At 38.8% G+C, this 21,249-nt stretch overlaps 1 protein-coding gene across 1 annotated transcript in view; it reads right to left on the reverse strand.

The window, feature by feature from the left end:
• epha2b (eph receptor A2 b) overlaps positions 1 to 21,249 on the reverse strand; it is a 40,857-nt gene that overhangs the window by 12,119 nt on the left and 7,489 nt on the right. Inside the window, exons 4-9 of the mRNA XM_007246248.3 lie at positions 6,374 to 6,529; positions 4,301 to 4,636; positions 2,241 to 2,365; positions 1,971 to 2,157; positions 1,592 to 1,691; positions 15 to 70 (exon numbers count right to left, since the gene is read on the reverse strand). Coding sequence (XP_007246310.3) covers positions 15 to 70; positions 1,592 to 1,691; positions 1,971 to 2,157; positions 2,241 to 2,365; positions 4,301 to 4,636; positions 6,374 to 6,529 — 960 coding nt within the window. The remainder of the gene's footprint in view (positions 1 to 14; positions 71 to 1,591; positions 1,692 to 1,970; positions 2,158 to 2,240; positions 2,366 to 4,300; positions 4,637 to 6,373; positions 6,530 to 21,249) is intronic.

The raw sequence follows: 21,249 nt of genomic DNA on the forward strand, positions 1-21,249 counted from the left end.
TTTCTTATACTAACCTGGGCTGGAGAAGTAGGCGTCCTCCGGCCCTTGCCTTGTGTGAGAGTTTTTTCGGCTGCAGGAGAAAAAAAAAACAGTTTAACGAGTGGTAGGGGGTTTCTGAGCAAAGTGAAACATTTCTTTTCATACTTAAAGCGTAAAGAGTGGCCAGTGTTGGGGCTGGCTCCATTCAGCCGCAGAGCGCTTTGATAAAAAGCTGTCTGTGTTTGCCAAGTGGTGACAGGGTCTAGGTTATCGCACACAACTGCGGAGGGTTCGGGTCACCTTCACAGAGCCGCGCTCCGGTCCGACACCCAAAAGAACCAACCGCCTCTTATCTAACACAATGTACGTCCAGGATTCATTTCCTTTCAAACACGCCTCTTGTTGAACACTTATTGCGCAGTGACAAGTTGCATTCAGCGGCAATTCTTTCCTCAGAGTGGTGAGGAACAGATTCAGATAAAGAGAAGGAGAGAGAGTGAGAGAGAGCACTGAATAGGATCTGACATTTTGGATCATTCACAAGGAAAAGCAAGAGGCGTGCGAAAGGAATCCACCAAAAGCTGTATTAGGATGGGATTGGTTTCAGAGATAAGCACATCTGCAAATTTACCTATATAGATATATAATATAGCTATGGAAACCTAATGAGGATCTGTGCTAGGCTAAAAGTGAACACTGTATGAGTGGCATTTACAAAGTCTTCTCTGCTGTGTCTAATTTCCTCTAATAAAAAAAAAAAAACTAATAAAGAAAAAACAGACTACCTCAGCTAAGTTACTTAACTGGAGAAAAGTACTGGCTCATTTTTTACTATTACGACTTAAAAAAAGCCAAACCCAGGGTAGCCGTTTTTTTGTTTGTTTTATAAAGTAAGGGGAGGTAAAATTACAGTGTTATAGAAAGCTTTTTTTATATAGAGAGCATTTTTGCTCTAATCAAAGTCAGAATTTTGATTTAGTTTTTATTTTAAATTCTGAATAAATGCATACTTTATACCCTTAGGGACACTTTCTTCACAGTATATTTCATAATTAACCAAAAAATGTATTTCATAAAATAAAATTAATATTTGAGAGTTTTACAGTTAATTTTATAAATATATAGGAAAAGCAGAATAGCCTCTATTATTTATTTATTTATTTATTTTTAAAGCCACCATCCCTTTTCCAACTGCCTCCAAGGCAGCATCACTAGGCAGCAGATGGTATCAGCTATCATCATAATGGGAGAGATGAGGGAAGAAGAGTTCCATCTACCCATCCAGAGAGAGCATGGCCAAGTGTACTCTCTCGGACTCCAGCTGCTGATGGTGAAGCAGTATGGACATGGTTTAAACTTCCAGGGCCAGACACAGTTTTTATAAATACATCGTATCTCCCTCTTTAATCTCGTCCTCATCACTATTGCACTACTGTAATCTTATTTTCTGTAAAACTACTTGAATTGACTTATATGTCTCTTGGCATGACCAATACTGAAAATAAATCACATAATTATCTCATGTGATATCGTATGGGAATTAGAACTATTATATAATAACAATAAAACCTGTTTCTTCTTAATAATGTTGAAAAATGAAGTTATTTCTAACCGTTTGTGCAGGAGCAGAACCACCACCACAATGAAGAGCATGACTCCTCCTCCCACTGCAGCTCCGAGAATCACGGCCGTGTTTCCCTGGCTGGGAGGAACTGTGACGACAACAGAACAGAGATCACACAATCATTCACACAGGTTCTGAATAACAGACAGTGTACCTACAGCACGATCAAACAAACAAATCCATAAAGCATTTCTGCATTTCTGATTACAGAAAATAAACAGTCAAACACTGTAAACCAACACAGCATTCTTGATGTGGGGCCAGTGAGCATCCACGTCACTACCACGCCGCCGCTTTACGCAGTGTAAACACTCAGTGCGTAAACAGTTACATTTCTCTCTTCAGCTTCAGCTCGTCTCTGCTTTACCTTCAGGCTGTGTTGAGAACTCCTGCTCCATACTGTAGCTGCCTGGGTTCCCTTCCGGACCGAGAGCCTGGACTTTAAACAGATAGGCCGTGGAGGGAGCGAGGTCGATGATCTGTACAGAGTCCTTCTCCAGCACCAGCACGGTGTAGGTCGTCACCTGGGTGTTGATCTTTTCCTCGTTTTTCTCCTGCAGAAGAGATGTAAGGGATAAATATGACATCTTCCATTCAGCTGATTAATAGTATTTGGGAAGGGAAGAGTGTTTCATACCTTTTTACGATACATTAGCTCGTAGCGGGTGGCGCTGGGATTGGCCCGGCGAGACACGGACCAGGACAGGGACAGACTCGTAGGGCTGCTCTTCACCAGGTGCATTGCTGTCACCTTAGGAGGGTCTGTGACACAAGAAATTATATGTTACTATTTAAAGAAAACATTTGACGCGTTTCCATTATTTTCTTAAATGTATATAAAGAGATAGAGAGACCCTGTCAGACCTTGTATTTCTAACTGATAACTTTATAGAGAGAAGAAATATTTATCATCCATTTATCATAAAATATTGACACAATGTAAAAAAAAACAACTCCCATATTCAGAATGTTAAAAGTGAAACCCTCAAAAATGGAGATGCAAGGTTTGTGACAATAAAAGTATGACACTAAAACTGTTTCCTGATTAAGTGTTGTCTTATCAGTGTCTTAATGGCAGTGTTAACGATGAATCACCCCTGCAATGGTTTTACAGGTCTATGTTTAACTGGCAACCAGGCAACACATGTTTATTGGACTAAACACAGAAAAATCTTTAAATATATATATATTATAAGGGTGTAGATTTCCCAGGTTATTTAATTAAAAAGAAAAATTATAATTTCTCGCACAATATATTGAAAATTAAATAAATGTAAGTAATATATTAGTCATTTGAATATCATTTTGTGTAATTGATATAATGAAAAAATAGCAGTTAATGCAGAGAAACCTAGTTTTTAAAGGCTACACAAAGCAAAACAAATAATAATGAAACTACATCACTGAAAATTTAGAGAAATTAAATGTTCATATTTGAAAACCAAATTACATTAAATTATACTAAAATGAAATGACCTGAACTGCCTTTACTTAAAAAAAAAGCTGTATTACTGTTTACCTTAGCATTAACCATCAGGAAATATAGGGGGCAGTATATAGTCTTCTTTTCTTACTTTTTTTTTTTTTAACAATGTTGCATAAAAATCGAAGACTAGAATTCTACTTAATAAATTAATCTATTGAAATATATACCGTATTTTTCGGACTATAAGGCGCACTTAAAAACTTTTAATTTTCACAAAAATTGACAGTGCGTCTTATAATACGGTGCGCCTTTTGTATGGATTTTACTCGTCAGGTTGTAAGGAGCAGTAAACACACACTCCGTGCAGCGTTATAGAGAGTTTCAGTGCTATACAGAGTCCAGAGCCGTGCAGCTCCGAGGCTGAGCAGCAATAGCATAAGCTAGATGCTAACCGCTAAGCTAGCTAGCTTTTTCACTGTTCAGAGATCAGTATTTTCTAAATTTAGCACTTTTAATACTGCTGGAGCAGTATTATTAGAGTTAGATGCTAATCGCTAAGCGTTCACCGTTCAGAGGTGAGTTATCGGCCTGTAAGTCTGTGCTGCTTTGCCTGGCTAGCATTAGCTAGATGCTAAGCGCTAACTCTCTCAGAGGTGAGTTTTATCAGCCTGTAATCTGCTTGTTTACCGTGTTAAAACAAGCTACGGGGGACAAATCGCTAGCTAATATCTCACTGTCTTACCAGAACACGCAGGATTACTCAGTGTAACGCTGTCGTTTAAGTTTGGGTTAACTTTACTAGTTTAGGTGACTAGCTAGCGTGCTAGCGGATAGCTATGCTAACGCTGGTGCAGCAAGCCTTAGTGGACATCTGGAAATCTAAGCTTAATGTAAATAAACTGAAGCACGTTACTCACCCAAATAAACAGTTTTCAGGAGAGGAATCTGTGTAGGTTAATATCCAGCACTCGTTTGACTTTGAAAGAGCTAGATTTGTATACTGAGACGCTCCACCGGCAAGCGACCACCCCCGGTGGGGGAAGGGAAACATGGCGCCACCCCTGTTCACTTTGATATAGGCACCCTTTCTAGTGTCACTTAACGCGCCTTATAATGCGATGCGCCCTATGTATGGAAAAATAGCAGAAAATAGGCGTTCTTTGATAGTGCGTCTTATAATACGGTGCGCCTTATAGTCCGAAAAATACGGTAAATATATAAACAAGAAATATTCTTTCATTCAGTAACTGTTCTGGGATCATTGCTCTGACCTGTGTAGTGCAGGGCGGTGTGGATGGTGCTGGTGGCTCTCTGAGAGCTGCTCTGAGACACACCACTGCGAGCCTCCACTGTGAAGGTGTAGTTCAGGTGTGGCTCCAGCTCACTGATGGTAACAGTGGTCTCCTTCAGGCCGGTGTTGTTGGGCTCATAGCGCACCTTCTCTCCACAAGGCTGACACACATCGTCCTCGCAGCGCTCACACACCACGCTGTAGGTGATATCGGTGCGCCCGCCGGTGTCTGCTGGGGGAGCCCAGGACAGCTGAAGCTTGCCTACGGCCATCTGGGCTGTGGTGGCCACCAGCTTTTGGGGAGCTGAAGGTAAACCTGTGAAGTATAGAGAGAAATGAGAGGCGTTTTTTATTAGAGACCAAGACTGTGGTGAAGATACACCTACTTTCCTGTTGGGTTTAGCCCCAATCCACATCTGATACGCTGCAAAATGGGCAATTTTTCTAGCCACCAATGCATCTGGTAACTGGTACCATGTGATTTACTTTGATTTGCATTGTATTATTCTGTGCTACAAGCAACTGTGTGATAATTCAGACTGGATATATTACAGAATCGTATTGATTTCTAGATAGATAGTAGGGATGTGCTAAATATTTGCTTTTTCTAACATTATTTTTTTTTTTATTCTGCAGTTGTGTTAACTTTTAATACTTATTAAAATATTGGCCACATACTACATTTTGTTCAATTATTTTAAAATACTAGATAGACCACAGTAGGCAGTTTAGTACAAAGTCTAGCTGTTTCTAAGCTATGCCGGAGGATAGAGATCACCAAAAGCAGGCATAGTAAGCACTGTAGTAGCGGAGTGACACTACAGCCGTTGGACAAAAATGTATTTTTTTTTTTTCTTTTATAAAAAGTAAAAATCCAATATACAGCTCTGGAAAAAAATAAGAGGCCACTTAAAAATGATGAGTTTCTTTAATCTTACCAAATTGAAAACCTCTGGAATATAATCAAGAGGAAGATGAATGATCACAAGCCATCAAACCAAACTGAACTGCTTGAATTGTTGCACCAGGAGTAAAGGCATAAAGTTATCCAAAAGCAGTGTGTAAGACTGGTGAAGGAAAACATGCCAAGTATGAAAACTGTGATAAAAAACCAGGGTTATTCCACCAAATATTGATTTCTGAACTCCTAAATAATTATTATTTGAGTTCTAAAAGCTCTGCATCTTTTTTACTATTTCAGCCATTTCTCATGTTTTGCAAATAAATGCTCTAAACGACAATATTTTTATTTGGAATTTGGGAGAAATGTTGTCTGTAGTTTATAGAATAAAACAACAATGTTCATTTTACTCAAACATAAACCTATAAATAGCAAAATCAGAGAAACTGATTCAGAAACTGAAGTGATCTTTTATTTTTTTCCAGAGCTGTACATAAACAAATATTTTAACAAACAATTTATATATATATAGAAATATTATGCAAGTTATTTGGAAAATACAACTAATCTAGATTGAGCTTATGGACTGGACAGGCATACTAGACGTCACACAACCGACAATTCTAACTGGTGGATTAGCTAGCTAGCGAGTTACTGTAATATTACAGTAAAAAGTTTGTGTGAAGCATTTCAGTATTATTACAGGTGTTTTATCCATCATGGAAAAATAATAAAAATAGGATATTTCTTTATATTAAAAATGTATTTATTATTTATTTAAAACTTCCCAAAATATATGAACCCCTTATATTTACCACCAAACAAAAATCTGTTATTATTTCTTTTTTTGAAGTTGTTATCCATGCTTGGACACACTTAAATTAATTTTATAAATAGTTATTAATTGGAAGAGCTCATTTGTTTAGATTTTAAAACGTAGGCCAAAAACCTTTTGTGTGGGAATATGTGGGCCGTGAGTTGCAAAAGTCTGCAAACCACTGTGATTGGGGGGGTTTAGGCCTCCAAAGGTGAGAACAAGGTGAGAAGGTGTGCAAAGGTTATGAAGAAAACAAATCTCTTCAGGAAGTAAGGTTACGGTTATCATCAGTTACAAGGTTTAGGATAATTTGAGGAGACACTGTGGTTTCTCACCTGAGCAGGCAGTTGTCAAGGGGTCATCTGGAGCCCGGTAGAATCTCTGCAGGCAGGGACAGCTCAGAGCACCCTGACTGGAGGGCTGCGTGTTCTTCGGACATTGCTTACACTTCTCACTGGACAACGAGGCTTTAAAGAAGCCTGACTTACACTCTGTGAACAGACCAGATCAAACAGTGGATTAGAACTGGGTGAAGGTACTAAACACCAACATGGGTTTGGAACTATCCAATTTTCTATACATTTTCATCAGTTCAAATCTCTCTCAAAAAAAAAAAAACCCTCCTTTTCTCGTTTTTGAAGTGCAAGGCTGCAGAAATCTGACTTTAGAAAGGATGAGGCAAATTCTTGAACCATCCCCCCTCGTCTTCTCCACATACAGGACCAGTCATCCCACATTCCAGACTGTCATCGACACTTGACAAGCGAGATGACAGAACAAGTCTTATAAACCAACGGATTTGCTCAACACTGCATCTGTCATCGTGACTTTAACAGCTCCATCGGGGAAGAGGATTCTTTACGTGTTATTTAGTTATTTAGTTATTTAACTCAGACTATTCATATAACAGTTCCTGTGTCAAACAATGGTTTACATTTCACAAACTCACCCTTAATGTGCATTGTGTTAAATACTGGTAGTGAGCTGTGTAATGCATTACATTTAAACTTAACTGAAAAAGAATCAGATCTGTCTTGGACAGATGAGATATTAGATATTAAATATGATTAATATGCATACGTTTTATGCTCCAGAAGATCACAACATTAGGGTGATGCCAGGCTACTGAGTTAAAAGTCTAAAAATACATTTTAATGATTACCTGCATTTCTAACCCTCAATAAATGTCAAGTTATATTTCTCTGATAATCTAATGCAGGTGCATTTAGTTTCAGGTACTAGAGTTTACAAACATTTATGTAAAAGTACATTTAATAAATGTATGTAAATGTACAATGGCTCACACATTGAAACATTACAGCTTAGCTGAATCAAAAGTGACTTTGCTGATGCTTCCAATCAGATCTAAAGTTTTAAAACGTGGGTTTACATGTGAACTGACAGCATGACACAAACACACACTAACAGGAATGTTTACATATTTTATGTGAACTGACAGCTCAGTTAGTACATGTTATTGGGAATTTCTTCAAACCAATGAAAATGTAACAGTTTTGAAAGTCCATGCTGAAGAGAAAACATCCATTTAGATTCTTTAACTGAAATTCTGTATTGTGCTGCCAATAAATGTGGCTTAAATGCATCTCAGGCTATTTTTTTTACTGTATATGGATTTGTCTAATTCAGATATAAATCATATAGAACCCTGCATATATCTTCCTGTGTGTCTCTCTGCATGTCTTTCTCTTCTTCACTTGTTCCTCTCTCTTCTGTAATGCTTTCACTCTGCTTCCCCCTCTCTTGCTGTCACTCTCCACACATCTCTTTCCCTCTCACACACACAAACAGGGAATATTCTCAGGTTCTTAGCCTCAATTCCTGCACTACAATCAATTATAATCAGCAAAATTAAATGCAAAAGCAGTACTAGTGGAAGGACACCTTTTATTTTATTTATTACACCAAGAAAAGGAAAGTTTTAAAATCTTGTTTTGTTTTAGCATGGCTGCACGGGAAAAGAGGAATTTGTTGTTATAGTTAGGGATGGACAATATGACTATATTATTGTATCTCAATAAATTTTCATTATACAAAAATGTCCTTTTTCTAAGCACATTGTGGATATTATAAGTGTTTGTTTAACTGGATGCAGCAAATTCTATAATAGAAATCTATAAAAGTAAGTATGCAACAGTATCTGATGAATCTTGAGTGAACCTAGAGTGACGTGGACGGCAGAGCTTAGGCCCTGGAAACAGACGTCGTAATAGATGCATACATAAAACTGTACAAACAGGAAGACGGAGAAAAGGTTCTCCTCTGAATCAGACTAAAACATTCCAGCATGTGCAGCTCATGTCCTTCCTCTGTCCACTTCCACCACCACTCCTTCCTCCACTCGGACTACTACAGTCCAGTCACTGTAGAGTAGTCAGAGGGTCAGCAGGAGTTCTGCGCCTCCTCTTAGTTTTTTTTTACTTTTATAGAAACGTATTCAGATCAGGAGATCTTGAGATCAGGAGATGATTTGGCAACAGTGTGAAATAAATCAATGAATCATCTCCATAACTGCACAAGAGTGGGAATGCAGGGTTAAGCAATTTTTGAGAAATTCCTTGCGGGTTGGTGTGCAGAAGTATGTGTGGTGCTGGAATGCAGCCAAAGATACAGCGGGAGTGTAGATAAAATATTTGAGGGGCCGGTGTTGGTTTCGATATTCTGAGGCAATCTGAGGACACTTGCTATAGAGAGGAGGAAAAAAATGAAAGCTGCACCTACAGAGTGAGGAGCAGAGAGCAGAACATCCGGATTCATTCAGTTCCTGTCCATTCAAAATATTACAGCAACTAAAGCCAAACGACCGTTTCCATTTCCTGGTGGCTTTCTGTTCAAATAGCTGTTTTGCCAACAATATTAATGACAAAGCGCGGTGTTTCTTTCGACTTCAGGACTTTGTATCAATTGAGTCTTTGTTTTGGGTTGGGCCACTTGCTCACACGGGAGGGGCTTGAGCGGAGGTATACATTACCTCAAAATATACGAGAGCACGCATTCTCCCATTTCAAAAGGACATTCTCAGCATGAAAAGAATTCAGTGTGGCGACCAAAAGCCAGCCGAGGCGTTATTCGCTTCTCCTTTCAAGTCCCTCAAGCTTCTCGTCCTCCTCTGCCAGCTGTTGCCGAGACTTTATTGAGACTCATTTGGGCGACTGGGAGGGGAGGTGGGGATGAGAGAGAGAGAGAGAGAAAGAGAGAGAGGAGAAGGAGAGAGAGGGATAATGATTCCTACTGGGGTTGGAGGGAAAAGCAAGAGAAGAGGGGGGTTAAAAGAAGAAAAAAGAAGCATCCCATTCACCCATAAGGCCACTGAACAGCTGCGGCTGCGGACCTCAATTCACATGCCCACAGCCTCCACCTCCCCAGTCATAATCCCCCAAATTCTTGGGCTCCCCTTGCTCGCTCACGGCCACATGCGAGAGCCCAGCCGCGGGCATTCACCGGCCCTTTCAGGCCCAAACAACAGGCGCAGAATGCCTCTCCATTCAGCCGGAGGGAAAACACTTGTTGTGAATTAGTGGAGATGCCACATGCCACGAGAATACACAGGGCTGGCTTCTTAACGATGGGGAACAATAACTCTCCTGCGTTTTTGTTGAGGCAGTCTATGGAGGCCTTAACATAGAGTCTTTAACCCCATTATCCAAATGCACCACTGTTCACACACCTCAAAAAAGGAGCAGTCCTTGGATTTGATCCAATTCCACTTCCAAACTGGCAAATCCAAGCCATTATTCCGGCTCAAGCCCACGGCATGCTATTACACGTTTGTGGGTTTTTTTTTCTTCTGGTGAACTTTTTCTCTTTCCAAAATACGGCAGGAATGTGGCGCAGCGAGAGGGGCTTTGTCTTTGTGCACTGGACACAACAGGAAGCAGGAAGCATGAGGCTGACGCTTTGCTTCCTTCCTAAGGCAGACAATCAAAGCATGGAAGGGCTGAGTAGGAGAATGGGAGTGAATGGTGGAGAAATTCTGGAGAAAGGAATATTAAAGAGAACTGGAATTGCTGACAGAAGAAAAAGAGAAGGAGGAGAAGGAGGAGGAGGAGGTCACAGGAACCTGTGAGGAACCTGTGAGGAGCTTTTGAGGAACGTCGATTATGCCAATTTATGTAACAAAGACTTCCCACCATTTTCCAAGACACAGGATGGGCAAAAAAATAGGAAAGTACAGGAAGATTGTACTATACCATCTTAAAAATAAGCAGCTCTTTGGATGATGTCATTAAAGTATGACTATATAGGTCCCTTAAGTTCACCCAATTAATCAAAAAAAGGATTCGAAAATAACCTTTTTTTTAAGAATATTTAGAGGACACTCCAATGATAAAAACATTTCATTCAAGTTTAAGGGTTCCTACCTAGAATTTTTACATTATGCATGTTTTCTTCTTAAGTATTTAAAAGGTGCTATATGCTCTCACTCACACTTTTGCAGAAAGTTGTTCTACTGTGGTATAGTGGAGGAAAACAAATCCTCAGATATTTCAGTATATTTCAATAGTGTACTTGAAGAGGAAGTAGGTTGATAAGTGGGATTACACTCTCTTTGGCTACGTTCACACAGCAGATGAAGTGGCTGCAAATGAAATGTTTTCACACTGTTTACACCATCTACACATCTATCTACATCTTTTTAAATGGGACATATATCCTTGGTTCCTTTAAACTTTGGTTTTAAGTTATTTATTTTCTTTTGACACAGACAGATCCTCCTGTCACTGAAGATTGGTTTAAAGAAATGTCTGAATATAAACACAGAGCTGTTGCATCACAAGGTTTCTAATTTTGTTTGAATGGAGACATCACCCCAAATATTGATGAGGTCCATTAACTCTCTATCCTGCCACAGAAAAGCTCCTTCAAGGCTGAAATTTATTATCCCTCATCCTCAAAGAATGTCTTGACGAAGTCAAATCAGGGCCCATTTAGCTCAAATTTAAATAACGTATAAAAGTAACCCAAATCAGAATTGGAAGTGTCCAACATCTGTGTTACACATGACAAAAAAGGAAATCTAAACAATTAATTCCACTCGAAACAATTGATTCAATTTAACACTGTTGTCTAAGATGAAAACATTCAGCTGTGTTTAAACCAATGGATTTATGTCTGACAACATGATGATCTTAAGATTCACTTCTCTGTTTCAAATATATTCTTTATGCTTAAAAGTTCCACTTCTACTTTGTGAAGAAAGAAACAGGCCAAAGAAAAAAAAATAATAATAATAATAATAATAATAAATATATATATATATATATATATATAGAATAGAAGGTCACCTCATCTTTGGTGACATTTTGCATGATTAAGCAGAATTAGGCAGATCACCACACCATGTACAGCCAGAAAGTGGTGTAAAGATGCCTGAAAGGAGATGAGAGCCAGAGCACGCTTTTCATCTTCTGTATATGTCCTAACACTTTATCTACAGTACAGGCCAAAAGTTTGGACACACCTTCTCATTCAATGAGTTTTCTTTATTTTCATGAATATTTACATTGTAGATTTTCACTGAAGGCATCAAAACTATGAATGAACCCATGTGGAGTTTTATGTACTTAACAAAAAATGACCTGTCCTCCACAGTCACCGGACCTGAACCCAATCCAGATGGTTTGGGGGGAACTGGAGCACAGAGTGAAGAAGGCAAAGGGGCAACAAGTGCTAATAAACACCTCTGGGAACTCCTGAAATTCAAGACTGTTGGAAAACCATTTCAGGTGACCACGTCTTGAAGCTCATTGAGAGAATGATGCCAAGAGTGTGCAAATCAGAGCAAAGGGTGGCTATTTTGAAGAAACTACAATATAATTTGTTTTTTTTGTTTGTTTTAGTTATTTCACCTTTTTTTGGTGAAGTACAAAACTCCACATGTGTTCATTCATAGTTTTGATGCCTTCAGTGAGAATCTACATTATAAATAGTCATAAAAATAAAGAAAGGCATTGAAAAAGAGGCCTGTACTGTTTGTCTTCGTCCTTTTCATTTTATTCAACTATTCTTATAACAATAAATGGGTGGCGATTTCCATCACAACTTAGGATCTAAGTTTTAGAAAGACACACTACTTAGAAGCCACATCTGAAAATATTTTCAATGGGTTATTGTTAATAATGCAGATGGTTAATGATGTTTGTTCTTGCCATTAAGGAATTTATTTTGTTTATAGGTTTTTAAGCAGAGCCAGATGTGATGTGATTGGGACAGATTTGTCAAATTAACATCAAAGTGTTTAATCACAATAAATTGAAGTGAATGAATGAATGTACTGCTAAAACATCACTAAATCACTAAGACAGCCTCTTGCATCAAGTGCATCCAATCACTACTACAGAGGGAAGGCAGAAAATCTTTGCTTTTGGCTTCCTATAAGTCCTATAAGATGTGAACACCTTTCTTCAATCTCTCCCGGACCATCGCCACCCCCCACCCCCCCATCTCCCAGTTTGGCACCAGGGGATTAGGCCCTAAGAGGCTGTGAGTGACTGTTTGTTTATTGTAAGAGTAGCCGAATCCTGTTCTCCAGTGGCCTGCCGGGGTCTGGGAGCTGTGTGGGTTGAGCGGAACTGACGGGGTGAAGACGGATGAGTGGCTGACATTAATGGATGGACGCACGAATGGATGGAGGGTGGGACGCGGTGAATGAATGATTGTATACATGCTGGCTGGACAACAGGAATCCCTCCAGGACAGGAGTTAGACAGGAGTGTTTTCGCATAAGAAAAAGGCCGGAAAACAAAAGGCCCAGTCATTTCAGTCTGGGCTCAGGAGGGCTTACATGTGGCCCCGGGCAGCAGCGAGTTAAAGTGTCCTGCTCTAGTGGGAGCTGATGGCCAAGTAAAACAAACACAGCAGAGGAGGGAGTGAGTGAGGACAGCGGCCAGGGGCTCGTTACATGGGGGTGGGTAGTGGGGGGCAAAATGAACGAAAGCAAAAACCACAAAAATATACACATATGGGTGTGTATGCATATATATATATATATATATATATATATATATATATATATATATATATATATATATATATATATATATATATATATATATATATATATATATATAAACATCAATGTGTACATAAATACAGTAAATGAGATTTTTCAATTCCAATTTAGAGCACTTTCATACTAGAGCAATGTATTGGAACAGCATGGCATGGCGATACAATACACATCACGATGCAAGAGTTATGGTTCAATATATTGTGTTATATTGCAATACTGTAAACCAGGCAATATATTGCAATTGTTTACATAAATATGTTAGTGTTTTTTGTACTACGACAGTTATCCTATAATATATCTAAAATGTAAGAAAGAGAATCTAACAACAGATTACAATATGACTAACTAGTGGGCGGGGTTTAAACACACACAAAAACACTGTCTAAAACAATTTTTAAATGTGTTTTTTTCATTAAAAATCAATACTGTGTTTTAAAGATTGAAACAGTTTTGCAAAACAAAATACAAAATGCTGCAAAACTTTGATATATATTTATATATATTTATGTTTCTTACACCTCTATTTCATATGTGGTATTAAAATCTGATGCATATCAAAGCACATGTAACTGCACAAAAAAGTAACTCAGTCTGAACAGCCAGACCAGAACTCTTTCAAGATATAGAGTAGAATTGGAAATGATGACAGCAGTGTGGGAGGTGAGTTTAGGAGCACGAACTGTTTAGATGAAAATGTCAAACATAGTGTGAACTGCCTTAAAATCAATTGGATTTGGTGAGAAATTTGGATTCCTCATTGCTAGATATTCTACATTAAATATAAACACACACACACAAACGCACATATAAATGCATATGCACCTATATGGAAATAATCAGCCAAAAAAATTACACAGCCATTAACTTTAAGCATCAGCCTCCCCCGGAGAACATGAAGAACCAAAAGCTTGGCTTAATCTAGAGCTTTCGGTTCTTTACAGATCTCTGAGAGCTTTTGAGTTTCCATCCTTTTTCCATTCCCCTTTTATTCCTTCAGATTAGATCTAATTCCACTCTGCGCGAGTCTAAATCATTCTCGAAGCTTGTGGCTGCGATCGTATCAGTGGCACGTTTTTTTAATCTTTGACATCTGCCGGCATGGTCTGCTGGAGTGGTCATGTGGCCGGTGGAGACAAAGCCACAGGTTTAGAGAGAGTGGGGGTCAGTTGTAACCTGATGCCAGAGGGTAGGAATAGGCTGGAGGTGGGAATAGGCGCTAGGTATGGCCGGAGCATTAGTGCAGAGGATTATCAGCCCAATGGACCAGTTGTAAGGGAATTACATCTACGCTTTACAATTCCACTTAGTCTTTCATCTGGTCGTTAACCGACACAATAAATGCTCTAATCCCTTTCTTTTCACACTTTTCACTGAAGGAGGACAAGCAGAGAAGTGGGGATAGAGAGCAAAAGGAGACAAGGAGACAGAGGCTCAGGATAGGAGGATTGGAGGATTTGGTAATTAAAGGATGATGATTTCACAGCTCTGGAGGTTCTCGAGGCTTTACGAGTCGAAGTAAAGCTTCATTACAGCTCTGATCATCGGAAACACATTTCTTTGAGTTGGCTCATGTCCCAATTCCCTTAGATTCAGGTGGCACAACTAAGTGCCTGTTTCAGCAAAAGAGGCCAAGCTAAACAAAAAACTAAATTCGTTATACGCTAATGGCAGGAAAATAAATGAAGGTGAAAGGGGAGACGTGAGAATCAGGGAAAGGAGCAAAATAAGAGACAAGCAAACACTGGGTTTCCATTCAGACCCTACTGTTAAGGTCTTAAAGTTGTGCACAATTTGTACATTTTAGTAGTCTTTTTTTAATCCACTACAGTTACCCGAAGAAAAATTACATAACATAGACTATTGTGCCTTACTGAAAACACCTATGATGTGTGTGTGGGAGTGCAAACATACCAGACAGTTTTATAGAAGAGCAGTGAGAGCTATTTTTCCTGAGAAGTTTTAGGTTCACCATTTCGAAAGGCTTATGTGTGTCATGACTAGACCATCCATGAGACCAGTTGTTTTTCTAGTTGCTGGCCAAAGGTGCCAACAGATAAAAGAATAGCCATTGCATTATACAAGCTGGACAACTATACAGAGTATAAAGTAGTGGAACAATGTTTGGTAAGAGTGCAACAACAGCTAATGGTTGTTGAATGAAGATTGGGGAACCAAAAAATATGATTTCAACTGTTTTGCAGCTTCTAATGGCTTTCTAAGTTGAAGTAAAGCTCTGATCATTAGAAAAACATTTCTTTTAACTTGGCCCATGCCCCAGTTTCCTTAGATTCAGGTGGCACCACCGAATGCCAGTTCCGGTTAAAAAGGCCAAGCAAACCAACAAACAAAATTCCTTAATAGCAGGAAAATAAATGAGTGAATGAAGGCGGTGAACAAGTTCAACAATAGAAATCCCTGAGCCGACGAGTTGCAGGGTCAGGGAGGATTAGCAGGCCTCCGGTTTCCGCTATAGCTCGTCCTGTTGGGGGGGGAACACTGCACTGACATGGGGACAAGAAAGTGCTGACCTCACACCCCAACAGCACAATAAACTCAACACATACACACACACACTAACCGCTGCCCCCATTAGAGGAATTTCACACACAGGAAACATGGCCCAAATGGACCGGCCTGGCGAAAGAAAACCCAGGCCTGTCAGGATAACAGTTTTTTTTTGTTTTGTTTGAGCAGCATTATTGTCATTTTAAGGCCATGTGTGCCACTGATATAATGACAACATAACAGCATAATAACATAAGTCTACCCTGTATAAGAACTTAAAAAAAAACTTGTTTAAAACAAACATTTTTTTTTAAATAAACAAATATAAACAACTTTAGACAAATCTCACATACTAAACCATGTTTAAAATAATAATAAAAAAATACATCCTGGTAAAGTCAGACATTAGACTGTTAAATTGTAATGGGAATATTAGGAATAAAGGGAATCTCTCAATATCGTATACAACAAAAATTGTATTAGCATTGTAATTTTATTTTATATAACATTTTTGAGACACTTGTATAAGACATATGGACCATGTGAGCATAATAAAAGTTCTAGTAGTATGTGTTTTTCTTTGAAAATAAATAAATACATAAAAAAATAACTATGGGCAATATTGAGGCCAGCAAAAAATATGTAATTATAGTGATGGGCATAAGGAATGCTATGGGCCAATGTGATGGGCCAATGCTATGCTATCTGCTATGAAACACACACACACACACACTCAGCAGCATGCAATCAGTAATGTTTCTGGAGAAACTGAAATTGCTGATTGCTCAGTCCTGCCAAATATTATCAAGATTATTCACCACATCAGTGGGGTGGAAAAGTCCCAACACTCCCCTCCTTCCAGTGACTCATTTCAGGATAAGGAAATTAATTTGCCATCCAATCTCTTCTCCTCCCCCTTTCTCCTCTTTTCCACCACTACTATGGAAAGTAACTGGTCCCAGTTAAGAGTGTGTACTTCAATTTAAACTCATCAACAGTCAGTTAAACAATGAGATGAGCGCAATCACACTGAAGAAAGAGAAAAAAAAACAAAGCTACCAGTACAATCCTCTCTTCCACGCTATGTGGTCTGATATGAAAAGTTGTCATGAAGTTGGCTGGGGATAAAAGAGCGCATTTCCATAAAGAGTAAATGAGTTCCCCTCATTATCTCAGCCTGCCAAGAGCAGTCAACATACATCGCCTCAATCTAAAACAAAATGTCTACGCGGCGGCTTTTTGATAAGTAAACAGAAATCTTAAATATGTGTGTGCTATAAGTGTGTGTATATATCCAACATAAGGGCAAGTACAGGTTTAGAAGGGAAAGAAAAGCTCAAGTTATTCAAGCACAAGCTGGGAGGTGAGGGTTAGCCTGAAGCAAAGGTGGGAGTAATTACAGGTCAGCCAGAGAAACAAACCTAGAGCACTAACAGATCACCATTACACACAACATATTTCCACGCTGCTTGCCAGCACACTTTTAGAAGCTGTTTAAAGCGACCGTTCGTGACTTTTGGAGATTTTTAGAGATCTCTCTGGGGAGAATATGCAGAATTTTTTTTTTTTTTTTTTAGCAATTACTAGCTTTTTTTTTTAGTTCTAATTCTGCATTTTTTTATATGAGCAGAAAAAAGAGACTGCAGTCTTTTGCTGTTCTGATAACTCCCAAGTTTGCAGTCGCTCTTGCGTCAGCACTATTAGCAGCACCGCAGTTGCTCAGAATGTTCAGCAAAAGCTGTCAGTAAGACATCAAGTTATGTATCCAGATAAACTGCAGCGAAAACCTACCAGACCACACCGTTTTAAAATATATACAACTCTGGAAAAAAATTAAGATATCACTTCAGTTTCTGAATCAGTTTCTCTGATTTTGCTATGTTTAGGTATAAGTTTGAGTAAAATGGGCATTTTTATTCTATAAACTACAGACTACATATCTCACAAATTCCAAAATTTATTTGCAGAAAATGAGAAAGGCTGAAATAACAAAATACCTCAAATAATGCAAAGAAAACACGTTCATATTCATAAACTTTTAAAATTTCTTCTCCACCAGCCTTACACACTGCTTTTGGATAACTTTATGCCACTCCTGGTGCAAAAATTCAAGCAGTTCAGCTTGGTTTGATGGCTTGTGATCATCCATCTTCCTCTTGATTATATTCCAGAGGTTTTCAATTTGGTAAAATCAAAGAAATTCAATTTTCTCCAAATTTTTTCCAGAGCTGTATATATAAGGCTTTGCAGGGATGGCCGCAGAAGCACACAGAATTTTTTTTTTTAATCTTAAAGGACTGCTGCCTTAAATTCACTGGTTCAAAAAGAAGCACACAAAAAGCTCCGATTTCAGAACAAAAGTGCCGTTTCCCGCTTTTCATCCCACCATCATCTAAGCACCTCTCTCACCTTTCACCTCCACAGCTCTGCGAAACAATGAGCTCCATGGGCCGGTAAACCCTGCAAACAGCCCAGCATGAGGGCCACAGTTAGGCTCAGCTCAGGCTTGATTTCTTTATCCTCCTATTATGTCGCAGATCTCTCCACATGGCCCCAGAGCATGCAGGCTCTAAAGACCCTAGGGAAGTGCTCATGTCAGAGCAGTGGAAGAATTCAATCAGTAACCATTTATGTAAGCAAAGCAGCTCTTTTCCAAACTGTTCAGCAATTTAGACTTCTCAGAACTGAGCTATCTCAGCATCTACAGCACAAAAAAAAGAGGAATCTAAGTCCTTGTGCTATAATTTGCAGAGTTTAGTAGAGCAGGTATCAACCAACACATTCATGGTCATCATCAAAGTCTCAGCTCTTAGTTTATCTTAGATGAATCTCAAGTAAACTTGGTGTGCAATTACAAGCATCCATTTGTCTTGCGTTGAGACGCAGACTGTGGATAAGTCAGGTTGTTTATTTACACTACATTACCAGTCATTTGCAAAGCAGAATACAAAAAAAACTGAGCCGTGTGAAACTGGATGTTTAAACGTTTTGGTACATGTCACTTCCAAGACCTGCACTCAGAGCCAAAAATAACAGCAGCAGTAAACCGGCCAATCACAATAAATATACAAGCTTTCTTTCAGCATGCTGATTTTTTGGAACTCTATACTCATCGTTATCTTTGGTGCCAAAGGATCTACATAAAAAGCGCAGGGAGAGGCCATAGAAGCCTCAGCCAAGTTTTCAGGTCAAATAAATTTCACTGGCTAGTATACTGTAGTGTGTGTTTCCAGATACATCCTGCTGTCTGAGGTCTGTAGTAGCAGAATCAGAGGGTCTTATGAAAACACAAATACATAATATCTTGAACTCATTAAAATGAATTACAATAACTTATATTTTAAATTTTACCCATAAATCACTGTACAACTTTCTAACACTTAAACATAGATACAGTACAAAGCTGTCAAAATGTGTTAAAAAAAAGACCTACCACAGGTTTGGTGTTTTTTTTGGTGCATAACCCTGATGTTGGGTGGGAACTGGGAATAATGGACTTCCTCAAGCAGAGCTTTGGAAGATAGTTAACCTAACATACATGCCCACACTAGGTGTTAAATTAATGTTTAGTTGTATTATTTATTCTAATATTAGGGATTACCTTACAAATATACAAACACTTTTCTGCCCAGATCATTAAAAAAACCTTAAATCCTTTGAAAGGTACTTTATATTGTTGCTACATAAAGAAAATGCTAAATATTTTCATACTACCCACCATAGAACATCGGCACAGTATATCTAGATAATACTGTCTTTTTTACACAGTAATGGTGAAATTGCAATAAATACTGCTCTGGAAAAGAAATAAGAGACCACTTAAAATGATTAATTTTACCAAATAGAAAACCCCTGGAATATAATCAAAAGGAAGATGGATGATCACAAGCCATCAAACCAAGCTGAACTGCTTGAATTTTTGCACCAGGAGTGGCATAAAGTTATCCAAAAGCAGTGTGTAAGACTGGTGGAGGGGAATATGCCAAGATGCATGAAAATTGTGATTAAAACCAGGGTTATTCCGCCAAATATTGATTTCTGAACTCTTAAAACTTTATGAATATGAACTTGTTCAGATTCAGAAACTGAAACTTTTTCAGAGATGTACAGTATATAGCTGAAAAAATAGCCTTAACATATAAATAGGATCTATACTGACTGGTTTTAAATGGACTGCATGATTGCAAGTATCAAATAATGTACCACATGTACATTTTCTGCCAGTTTCTCTGTGGTTAAGAGAGGTCATGGTTTGGTCAGAGTTCTGGTGGATAAGCTAAATTAGGCTGCAATGTTCAACCAATAGGTCAGGACTCATTAAAGTAGAAGAGTTAACTTTTTTAACTGGAAACATCATGTTACCATGGTAATAGAAAATAGATTATTTTATTTTGCTATAAAATTCTATTAGTATGAACGTCTTATTTAAACCCCAACAGTAGAAAAGGAGCCAAGAAAGCTGAAAAAAACAAACAAAAAACTAAAGAACAAGTTATAAGACGGAGCTGCAGGCAAAACCAGTACTTACTGCACGTACTCACACACACACACACATCCGCACCCAAGTCAATTACTACCATGAACCAGTCACTAACCACGCATCAGAGGCCTTACTTAGTCACCAACGCTTTTAGTTCCAGTAAAGGAAAAAAAAAATCAATTACAGTTAAAGACCTCCTTTAAAACAGAAAAAAAAAAGAATCTGAGGGATCCCAGACCAGCGCCCTGACCGCTCTCTCCTTTTCCCCCCTCTTTCCTACACCTACAACATGGCGGCCAACGTCCTTTAGCGGCTTCCAAAAACTATAGTTATTTGTCCAGCTCAGCGTCAGAAGGCTTTACGGCCTGCGACAGGGTGTGGGCATAGGCTTGTTGCGCAATCTAAGCAGTAGGTCGGGCAGCGCGGCTTTGTGTGGTCAGCTAAGGTATGTGCTTCTTTATGCCAGAGAAGATTATGAGTGTGGAAGGGTGTGTTTTATGGCTGGAAAACTGTGTCAGCCTCCACACCGAATGGACCTGCAAGGTGTGCCCGTCTGAGTGCAGCGCTCCTCTCCTTTGACCGTGGGCTCTCTCACTCATTTAACCTGCCGCTCTGTCTAGTGCCTCTTTATTGATTGCCCTTCATCAACTGTAGATCCATCACAGAGAGGCAGCCCCAGCCTGGAGCTCTCCCTGGGGAACGTATTGTCCAGCTCTGAAAATGTACAGGCCTATTTGATCAGATTTGAATGGGCTGCACGTAGGTCATGTCTTGCCATTGTGCCACGAAGATGGAGGGAACAAAAATGGACTGATGGAAAAAAAGTTGGTGAAAGGAAAGTGAAATAAAATAAAATAAAATAAAATCAATAAAATTTATGGGAACTCCAGGTTTTTATAAGTAACATGATTAGGTGAGAAAGAAAGAAAACAAAAACTACTGCAATGTTGACCATAGCTTTTCAATTATCACCAATGTGAAGCAAGTATGAGGGTGAATACAATACATTTCCTTTGTTTATTCATTATATCTAGGCTATTTTTAGCCAGTGCATAGCAACAGACAATGTTTAGCTCTGATTTAATGGTGTAAACTGGGCAGTAAGGGAGTGTAAAGATTTTAAAACACAAGGAGAAAAAATAAATATGTAGCCTAGTATCAATTTTTGTCATGCAAAATACACTTTTTCTTTATCT

Source organism: Astyanax mexicanus, chromosome 13 (assembly GCF_023375975.1).
Source record: "Astyanax mexicanus isolate ESR-SI-001 chromosome 13, AstMex3_surface, whole genome shotgun sequence".
NCBI lineage: Eukaryota > Metazoa > Chordata > Actinopteri > Characiformes > Acestrorhamphidae > Astyanax > Astyanax mexicanus.